The sequence below is a fragment of the Amaranthus tricolor genome, chromosome 17, assembly GCF_026212465.1.
Source record: "Amaranthus tricolor cultivar Red isolate AtriRed21 chromosome 17, ASM2621246v1, whole genome shotgun sequence".
NCBI classification, from domain to species: Eukaryota; Viridiplantae; Streptophyta; class Magnoliopsida; order Caryophyllales; family Amaranthaceae; genus Amaranthus; species Amaranthus tricolor.
In genome coordinates, this window is record NC_080063.1 from 6,309,381 (window position 1) to 6,321,214 (window position 11,834).

At 31.2% G+C, this 11,834-nt stretch overlaps 1 protein-coding gene across 1 annotated transcript; it reads right to left on the reverse strand.

The window, feature by feature from the left end:
- Positions 1 to 5,209: 5,209 nt before the first annotated feature.
- LOC130803628 (probable calcium-binding protein CML25) lies at positions 5,210 to 6,179 on the reverse strand. The gene has a single exon (XM_057667821.1). It carries the CDS (start codon positions 6,103 to 6,105, stop codon positions 5,524 to 5,526), a length of 582 nt encoding a protein of 193 aa, XP_057523804.1. The 5' UTR covers positions 6,106 to 6,179; the 3' UTR covers positions 5,210 to 5,523.
- Between the last annotated feature and the right edge of the window lie 5,655 nt (positions 6,180 to 11,834).

An 11,834-nucleotide genomic window follows, 5' to 3' on the forward strand; every position in this document is an offset into this window, starting at 1 on the left:
CGAAATTCACCATATACCACACAAAATGTTCTAATTCACCATATACCATTGAGTTTTCGTCCGTTCGCACAGAATACCATCAATGACAACTGCCGTTAGTGTGCCGTTTGTGGTAAATTAATAATTCATCATATACCATTTACTTTTTTTAATTGCATCAAATACCAATTTTTTTTAAAATATACCCGTTGGAATTATGATAAACAAAAAAAGTGTCATACAAACCAAGTAGTTAACATTTTGTTCAAAAACAACTTGACAATAAACAATGTTTACCAAAAAAAATGACACTAAACAATGCTAAGTAGCAGCCTTTCTCTTCCCCCTAGTGTTGCCTTGCTGTGAAGAGGAAGCTGCATGTGTTGTCTTCTTTGATGATGCCTTTTTTGCCTTGCATGTCACTGCATTGTGGCCTAGTTCTTTGCATAGGCTGCATTTCTTATTCTTATGCCTCTTTCCTTTTTTTGCTTCATGAGCAGCTTTTCTCCTTTGCTTAGGTGGTCTGCCAGCATTTCTTTTCCCTTGGGGTGGTGCAATTTTTGGCACATCTAGTGAAGGCCAGTGAGTTGGATCAGCCATGGGGTGGATGTGGTCTCCATAAGTTAGTTTGTAAGCAATCCCCTTGTAGAAAGGTGAGACAAAGTCCCTAGGATCAAGTCTCTGGTTGTAAATGACCCTTAGCCCATGCTTGCAAGGGATCCCTGATCCTTGCCATTTTCCACACCCACAAGTCATATTTCCAAGGGTGACAGGGAACTTGACATGGCCATCCCTCACCTCAAACTCTCCCCACCAGCTGCAGTGACATGGCAGAACCTAGAATCATCAGTCCTAGTTGCCAGCACCCCCTAGGCATGCTCTGTTAGATCATTAGGTCCATGCTTACTGCTTTATCGAACCTGGAACCCATCCTTTTCATGCACCAATTCCTGACATCTTAATTATTCAGAAAACCAAAAAAAAAAAATCACGGTAAGCAACAACAATTTTTTTGCATTTAAGTAAGCAAAACAGGGACACAAATTTACCTTCCAGCAATGTCAACACAAGCATGTCCCTGCTGGCCTTTGTTATTGCATTGAATGACTCCACAAAGTTTGTTGTGTTATGATCACAACAAACTGTCATGTCAAACATGTGCACACTCCACTGCTCTTCTACATTTTTGAGATAGTCATATGCTGCTGCATCAAAATCTTTTATCTTGGACATAGCTTTTTCAAAAACGTGCTCATGGTAGGCATTTGCTGCAATCCAAAACATCTTATGAAATGCTGCCCCACTCCATCCTGAAGCCTTGCAATTTGAGTACAAATGTTGGCAGCATATTCTCCTTGTAGCTCTTGGGAACACCTCAAACAATGTTGATTCAACCCCCTAAAAAACAAGACTAAGTTAATAAACAGCTTTATAATCTCAAATTAAAGACAAATAAGAAACTTACCCTTATCCTGTCACTGATAAAAGTCCAGTCATCCTTCTGAGATTCATACTGAGCAAACAAGCACCTCAAGTTTCTGAAAAAATAAGTCCAGGAATCTATGCTCTCTGTGTCAACAATCCCATAGGCTAACACAAAGATCTCATTATTCCCATCTATTGCAACTGCAGTGAGCATAACCCCTTTGTAATACCCACTTAAATGTGCACCATCTATTCCTATGTAGGTCTACAACCACCTAAGAATCATTTCACTTGAGCTGTAAAAGAGATTCATATTGAGGTTGTGAATCTCCTGAAAAAACCTCATCTGCTGCTGGCGTAGCAAACACTCTTACATATTCAATCCCATCATCATCAACATTCAAAACAGAGACCTCTACAGCCACAGTATATACCTTCTGGGTCAAAAGCTGCTCCTCAGCTTCTGCTTCCTCTGCCATTCTTCTATTCTCTTCCTCCATTAGCCTAATATTTTCAGCCCTATTCTTCAAAGTTTTTGCCCAACTAGATTCTGCAGACTGAAACACAAGGGATGGTGTTTCTGTCTCTTCTATAAACACTTCAATTTCACTATTCCCTTCATTTCACTCCCACGTTTTTAACATTGCCCCATCATCAACTAACTCTAACTTACGATTTGTTCTAGGTTTAGTGACAAACAGGGTGAAGTATTTAGGGAGATATACGTTCTGTTTCACTGAATCTTCAAACATATACTCAATGGTATATGGTGAATTAAAACATTTCATGTGGTATATGGTGAATTTCGAAGAAACTCAGTGGTATATCATGAAATATCCGATATATATATATATATATATATATATATATATATATATATATATATATATATATATATATATATATATATATATATATATATATATATATATATATATATATATATATATATATATATATATATATATATATATAAACTAAAACAAAACTTGCACTCCTTTTTTTAAAAAAAATATTATCATTTCAAGATACTCTTAAAATAAAATAAAATCAAATTAAATTAATTTTAACAATTTTAATTTGAAATCCTTACATTTCATTGAGATCATTTGACCATAAAATCACTCTTACATTGGTTTGTCTAATTTATTGAATTAAAAAAGAAAATTATTAATTTAAACTGTTTTTTAAAATAATAATAATAATAATAATAATAATAATAATAATAATAATAATAATAATAAAAGTTTCAAAATGAAAAGTTATGCCGAATTTAATGTTAACTCCTATTCTCATATTCTCTCATATTTTGTGAGTGATTTCCTTTTAGTTGCTCCAAAATTTTCATACTTCAAAGTTGGAATCGGAGGATCTGAATCTATTGTGAGAGCAACAATAGGTAACGAAATTTCTTAAAATTATGTTCACTTGTTCATAATTTTTTGTTCATTAATGTTGAAGAATTAGAATTTTATCTTTATTTTAGTTCTTGAATTTACGATGTTTTGTGTTCATATTGTTGAATCAGGTTTTATTGTGTTGCAGAGTCCTATATTTTGTCGATAAATATACGTTGAACAATCAAGCATGAAAAGAGAGTCATATGATCAGGAGATGGTTGTTATCAAACAACCAAATGGCAATATAATAGGTCGATATAGAGAAGGACATTGTTGATAATTACTTTTGAAGTCCAGATGATCAAACTAAGCAAGTATATGATCATTATTTAAGCATTAATATGAGCATTATAAAATAATCATTTTGAGTTTTTTATTTGATTATTGTAAGCATATATATGTTCACAAATTACTGTAAGAGACTGTCTTTTAAAGAAAAGGTCTCAATTCGATCAGCTCATTAGATTTTTTAAAAATACAAAAACATAAATGTAGCGTAACTATACTCTTACTCGGTAGGGGTTTAGGATATCTCAAGTGTGCATTTAGGATAAGTCAAATAGGGGTTCACAGTATGTCAAGTAGGTGCTTTTACCATGTTAAAGTTGTCAAGTACGTGTTATGTGCTGTAGGTGTTTAGGTTATTTGTTGTAGGTGTTTTAGTTATGTGTTGTAGGTTTTTTGTTATATGTTGTGGATGTTTAGGTTCTTTATTGTAGGTAATTATGTTACGTGTTGTAGGATTTTATATTATGTGCTGTAGGTGTTTAGGTTTTTTAGTGTAGCAGTTTATGTTAAAGTGTTGTAGGTATTTATATGTCTACTTCAGTACGTCAAAAGTACTTACTATAACTATTTTAAAATTGCATACATCAATTATACAAAATGCCTACTTCAGTATGTAAAATTACCTATTAAAACTAGCTCAAATACCTAGTAAAACTAGTTTAAAACGCCAACTAAAAATTATAATAAGTGCTTTTGTGAAATTTGTGAGCATAATAGGTATTTTTGTAAATTAGGTTGGTCTTTTGACTCAAAAGACCCGCTAATATATGTTATCATTATGAATTTATATATAATCATTTTAAGTAATGACATTGTTGATAATCATTTTTTGAGTTTTGTTGATTAATTTATGCTTGTATATGATCGTTTTTAAGGATCACTAAGAGCTTTGTAAGATTATCATATTAAGTCTTTATTTTACAATTGTAAGCATATATATATATATATGTTATCATTATTAGTTTTAATATGATCATTTTTAAGCAATGAACTTGTTAATGATCATGTTTAACGTGCATTTGATAAAATAACGCATCTATATGATCATCTTAAAATTTTAATTTGAATGATTATTCAAGATTAATTATGTGTTACAAAAATTTCCATCACAATCAACACAGCGCTAGAAGGGGATGATCCACGAGAATAAATTTTGGTTCATGATTATATGAGATGCGACTAAGTTTTACTGATTTGGTTGTCACTAATTTACCGTTCACCCTTCTCCATTATTCGGATTTAAGACCGACAATAAGCAATATAATAAGCACTTAAAATGGAATTTTCTATTAGTTAGAACCTAATAATTTAAAATCCACCAAGTATGAGAGCTCTCACATACAAGAGATAATTATTGAATACGAAGTTAACTAGAAAAATAAAATTATAGTGTTTGAGGCTTTTTCTTTTTTCTTTTTACCCATGTGACAAAGATACAATTCTCACCAAATATAAAAATAATTACTAGTGTCTGACAGACTAATATGACGGCAATAAAAAATCAACAAGGAGTTATATTTGGAAATAAGAATTCTATGTAAGCGCTAAATGAATTCATAATATTTAAGATATAATATTTTTTAAAATATGAGTAATTTTTTAATACTATTTGTTGAATAAAAATTAATATTTGAAATATGAATTTCCATCCACGACGATCTTATACATATACTTAAAGATTTAAAAGTAACATTTACAAATATTGTCAATAAGGATACATTAAGGATGCTTAGATGTATATATGATTCCTCTAAGGCTCTAAGCAATACGTGATTATATACATAAACTAAAAAGTAGGTTCAAATTATAAAAAAGTCGTCATAGAAACTTAATATTCAAAAGACTAAATATTTAATTGATTATTTAAAAGGAATATACATCATTTATTTATTAAAATAACAATAATAAAAACAATGAAATAAAATAATACCTAAATCAAGGTATATATATATAAGAAAAACATATTTAATCTATGAACAGTTCCAATTTTTATCGAAAATTTCCAAAGAAAAAACATACTAAGTTTAATTCATACATTTCAGACACTAGCATAAAATACTCTTTTGATCAATAGTAAAAACCTTTTACATTGGTTTTTAAAATGAAAGTAGGCTCAATGCAACAACAAATTGTATACAAAAATTAAATAAGACTTTGAAATAAGAATTTGTTACGCCAATTGTAAAAACGACACAAAATTTTATCGAAAAAAGTAAAATGTATACAGAAATTGTTGCGTATGCAAAATATTGTTGCGTCTGTAATGAAAACGAAAGCAACAAACTAAGATTTAATTTAACACCCTATCTTGTATGAGACCGTCTTAGAGAAGATCTTAAAACTGGAAATTAATAAGTTAAAAAGTTTTCATTATTGAGTTATTTAACTTAAATATGAAGTATGAGACAGTTATACAATAATTCGTGTTAATTTAAACTTGTGTCATTGTATTAATACGTGCACCCATCATCATCATAGCTTTAAATTCATCAAAATTAATCGTTCCATCACCATCACGATCAACACCATTAATCATTTTTCTACACTCACCTAAAGAAAAATCATCCCCTAAACTCTTCATAACCATTTGTAATTCTTCAACAGTAATCTTACCATTTCCATCAGCATCGTAAATCGAAAACGCCTCTTTTAAATTATGTAAAATTTCATCGGAATCAATTCCTTTTGTATTAAGCGCAATAAATTCATTAATATCAATAAATCCATCACCATCGGCATCAACTTCTTTGATCATGGAATCAATTTCTTCTTTAGTCACGTCTTGCCCTAAACTTCCCATTAACGACCCTAATTCCGACGAAGAAATTTTTCCGTCGCCATTTACATCGAATTTTTTGAAAACATGTTCAAGCTCTTCGGTATTCACATTGAATGATCGACTTGAAGAGGAGAACGAATCGAACGATGTATTTTTTAAATTGGAATTCGCATCTTGATCTGATTTTTTTTTTTCTTTCATATTCTTTTTGAAAAATGTTTGGGCAAAACCCATTTGATTTTCTATTCAATTTTGATGTTGAATTTTTGGTTTTGTTAATGAAATACAAGGAGTAATTGCGTTAGGGGGTGAATGGTTTCAAAAGTGAGGAAAAAAGATAAGAGATTGGAATTTTTATTGTACTTTTTTTAAAATTTTGATCCATAAAAATAGGAAAGATTAAAGTATAATTAGAAAAAACATAAAATTGTTGATTTTTTTTTCTATTCTATTATTGATAAAATCTAAAATTAGATATAGGATAATTTTGTAATTTAAAATTCATTTAAAATTGATGGAATTAAATATCTTTTCTAAATTAACCAATTAAAAAATTATAGGCTAATTTTTAGTAACATATACGTGGAGTGAATATGAAACTGATATAAGATAACTAAACAAGTTGGTCATAGTAATATGGATGCGATTAAATACATACTCAGGTGCGCGGACGTAAATATGAAAATTTTATTCACCATAAATGATGAATATGTGGTGGGTATGGACATGGATAAGAACATACTGTATACACCTGTATATTTTAATTAGTTTTAAAAAACTTAATGTTTATAAAATTAATTAAAGCAAATTGAGATTAATAAAATTCGAAAAACAATTAGTGTCTTATAAATTAGAGTCAAAATGAGAAGAAAAAAATTATTCATCATCATTTGTAGCATGTGTATATATCATGTTCATTACTTTAAAAACACATACTAAGGTATGTTTAACAATAGAGTTGTTTAGAGTTACTTGTAATGCTCGACCCTCAACAATCGATAAATAGCAGACTTAGAGAATTTATCTTGATGGTAAATGGTAACTCATAATTCCATCATATCGTGTATGAAGAGCGATGACCTTACTAAATTTTTTTTATTATGTAAGATTGTCAATAGAGCTTGATATTGCTTTTTAAATTTGTACTTGATACGTTATCTAAGTTGAATTTATTAGATTATTTTTTGTTTAGTAATAACAACCTATATAAAAAAAAACTTATTATTATGAATTTACATAGCATTTAAATAACTTTATTTCAAAATAAAGAATGTCATAATTCGACTCCACTAGAGGCTCAAGAATCTAAATCGAAGTTAAGCTATAGGCATACAATTCGAGATTAAGACAGCGGTGGAGGTGAAAAAAGTTTCACTTTTATTCAGATTACAATCAATGTATACATCATTCGATTTGAGTCAAACCTATTGCAATCCCTACTAAAAAGGGGTCGATAATTAAATTACAACTTGAGTAAGTATCAAAAAGACATTTTCACAACTAGTTTTAATAATTGTTTATTTTTATCATTTACCCAAAAAGATTGCCAAAATTATTTCAAAGTCTCATACAAGCTCGGTTATAACCACATCATTTTTCTAATTGATTACTTTTAAAATTATAAGTGATATCTCTAACATACTAAATATATATGGATTATGGTCTCACCATGAGACCGTTTTATTTAAGAATTTGTGAAATTATTATTTAAAATAATCCTGCTCAACTTGAGACGAACTCATATAATTATGCCATTGTTTTTTTTTTTTTGAAAGGAACCTAAACAAGAGATCAAACACTCAAATCTTCCCTTTATAGCGAAAATATACTTGAACCAACCCAATAGAAAATAAAACAGTAAAATCTTCACTTTATAGCAAAAATATACATGAACCAGCCCAATAAATATTACACCCTATAATAAATGGAAAATTTGAACTAAATAAGCAAATTAATATAAAAAATTCTTAAACTACGCATGGGATAAATATAATTCTCAAAATAAGCACGAATTTCCCAGACCTGAGGGTTAGAGTTTTTTTTTGTTGCTAACAGCTAACAAAGAAAGTTGGTCAAAAAAATTCAAGGTTAACAGCGAACAAAAATTTTGACTTTTTTTTACTAAAATCTTTGTTCGTTGTTACTAACAGTGAACAAACTTTAAACTATTTTTTTATGTTTAAAATTATAAACAATATAAAATGTGAATGTATAAATTTAAGGTATATAATAAACATAATAAATATGTATATACATATGTAACAAAATGTATATATATGTCAATAAAATGCCCAAAAGTTCAAAATATACAATAGTATGTACACCTATACACAAAACTAATGCTCATCACCCTCGTCAACCCTTCTTAAATGTGAAGGTCGTCTCCGCCTCTTACGATAATAAGAGGCATTCGTATGGCTATTAGAGAGGGGACGACCCCGCTCCCTCGTGGGGGTATGTCACGTTAATCTCCTCCAAATGAACGTTAGGAGAAGGAGACGATGTTTGGACGTCTGTAGATGGTTGTGACGGCTCAGCGACTTCGGGAATGAATTGCTGGAACTACATCCCTAAGAGTATATAGTGTCTATGTCGGAGACCTAAAAGCAAAGATAAAACATACTATAATCTACATGTGCAACAACCCTTTAGTTTTGACAGTTTATGAACAACTTATCTAACATAGACATTCCATAGTAAACTACTCCTCTGATCTGCTTGTATAGTGGGCACACTTTGACCGTAAGGGCCAGGATCATTCACCAGCTACATTCACCAGATCATTCACAACTATTCACCATTCACGATTAGTAGGTCCTTGATTGAACAGATAGGTTCCTTGTATGCCAAGGGTTTTAATGTGATGTTTGAATGTTTATACTGGTGTGATTGTAGGAACATAATGGTTTGTCAAGGTCATATTATCTTAAATATCATTTCCAACAAATACATATATAAATAATAATATTCACCATTAACAACTATACATCCAATAAATACACAAATAACAAATAAAATCAACATTTAAGTATTTGAATTAGCTAAGGATGACCTTAAAGAGTATTGATTTGCAAATGTGGAACCTGCATTTGAATAAAGATAAGAAATATATATTCGGAAATCAAGCATTAATCAGCTAAAAAATTACGTAAGATCAATCCAATTACATTTCATAAGACGTTGGTGATGTTAATTGGGAAAAGTGAGGGATGAATTGAAGAATTGAAGCTTTTTAATAGAGGAATTTGGTGGAAAAAGCTTCATAGGTATGATGATATTAGGGTTTTGAGAAATGGAGGAAATGAGGGAAGAAGGAGTTGTTGAATTTAGCCATGTAACTTTCGCTGTTATTAACAACAAAAAAATATTTTGGTAAAAAAAAGTGAAAATCTTTGTTCGCTGTTAGTAGCGAACAAATTAAAGACCTTGACTTTTTTTGACCAATCTTCTTTGTTCGCTGTTAATAACAACAAACAACTCCAATCATTATGCTTGGGAAATTCGTGCTTACTTTGGGATTATTTTTATCCCATACCTAGTTTAAGAATTTTTCATACATGTTGATTATTTTGTTCAAATTTTCTAATAAATATACCTTATCGGCCCAATAAAGACCACACCATATATAATACCCAAAAACTTGGGTGAAACTGCCTCACTTGTGAGATGCATCTTATTGGACTTGTCCAATTGTATATATTTTTTTTACCAATTTTACAAATTAAAATGTTAATTTCAAGAGTTAAAAGACCAATTTGAAGATTTAAAAGATCAATTTTAAGGATTTAAAATTGACATTTTTAAGTCATGGAATTTAACAGCTTCAAAACTTAAAAGATCAATGTTAGTACTTAAAAAACCAATTGAAAAATTTAAAATTCTCAATTCAACTTTAATATTGGATGACTCAAACATTAAAATTGATATGAAAAACTTTAAAATTGACTTTTTAAATCTTAAAATTAAATTTTTAAATCTTAAAATTATTCTTTAAATTTTAAAATTAATATATCAGAATATTTTTAAAAAATTATTAGATCTATACTTGTTACACGACTAAGAGGAATATTTGAAAAAAATAAGACATTTCAACAACTTATTTCCCAAAATAAGCTCCGTGAAAACTTATTTCCCAAAATAAGCGTCCGTACATCCAAAGCTGTGGTTTGGGATTAGTCGCTGTTAGTAACAGCGAAAGAAGGAGTTGACTAACAGCGACTCAAGTCGTTTTATTTTTCCAGTTTCTTCTTCTTCCTCATTTCAGTTCGCGTTTTTTTCTTCATTCGACATCTCCCTCGTTTATCCTCCATTAAAATCACATTCAATCTTTCAACTAAATTCATCAAATTCGAAGTTGGTACCACTAATTTGTTGTATAATCTTCCTACATCGAATTAAGGTATTTTTTTTCTGGATTTTTTCAATTTTCCGAAAATTAGGGTTTAGTGAATTTTAATGAACTTTCCCATTAATGTAGGTTCATATACTTGCAATTTACTAATTGTTGTTAATCTACAGCTTATTGAGGTACGTTTTTATTTGGTGTTGTTGTTCAAGTTGTTGTTGAATTGTTGCAATTGTTGCAATTTACGAATTTACTAATTGTTGTTCAATTTTAAATTTTTCTATTTGGTGTTGATTTTAAAATGTATGTCATGTATAGTGGTCATTTAGACTTAAGCTCTACGAATATGTCGAATGTAGTTATTATTTGCCTTGATCTTCATAATTAATAGTTTTTTCAAGAATTTGTTCTTGAATTTAAAATGTGTAGTGGTAATATATTTATGAACATGATGGTGATGTTGATTTTGTATTGTGTTGTTGTAGAAATGGATTCATTTCGTCTGACTGTTGTATGCTTTTGGAATGGTTCAATACGATCAACTAGTAACAATGTTAAGTATGTTGGGGGAAGACGTAAACTGTTTGCATGCAATTCATACATGGATTTTAATGAATTTAAACATTTTATATGCTCTAGGATTGGCATTGACACTACAAGAAGTACTGTCAATTTAAATTTTAAGTACAATCTTAGTGGAGATTTGTTAGCTATCCAAGAAACCCAAAATCCCTTTATGCAGGAGAGATGGATCTAGCAGCTCTAGGCCCGCTCGACCCTAGTGTCCTTACGATGCAGGCGAATCATAGGAGCAGTGTGCTATGGGATGTACAGGTCATTGAACTTACCCCTTTTTAATTTAGTACTTCATATTTCTTTAAGTTGAAGCTAACATAATATTTGGATTTAGGTGTCCGATACGGAAACCATATACACCAGGCATCCCGATTCAGCTCCGTGGGCGATTGACACACGGATCGTTCCGTACCTTCAGGTTGCGAGGTTGCATGACTTCCACCTGATCGCGTACAGGAGAGTCGATCGGGCGCTAGTCACGGCTTTAGTCGAGCGGTGGCGCCAGGAGACTCATACCTTCCACCTACCTATAGGTGAGGCTACCGTCACGTTACTTGACGTAGCTGTGCTTACACGGCTTCCCATCGAGGGACATGCCGTGTGCATCGATGGACGCCAATTCGAAAGCTGGCAAGACAAAGTCCAAAGACTATTAGGAGTCCGACCTCCGGCTGAGGTAACCAAAGGGAGTAGCCTGCGCGTAACATGGCTTGCACAAAACTTCTCGCAACTCCCTGAAGGTGCTGATGACGCCACCGTTGAGAGATACGCTAGGGCGTATCTCTTTTATCTGATTGGTGCTGTCTTGTTCTCCGACAAGACTGGCAACCGAGTACAACTATTGTACTTGACGTTGCTTGATGCGCCATGGGAGGTCATCTCCGGGTACAGCTGGGGTTCGACAGCCCTAGCGTATCTGTACAGGAGACTTTGTGAAGCTTCACGGAAGAACGTGAAGGAGATCGCTGGGCCCCTGATTATTCTACAGGTAATAATAAGTTTACATGTTACCGTTTTGTTTCATTTATTATATATTGTTGTA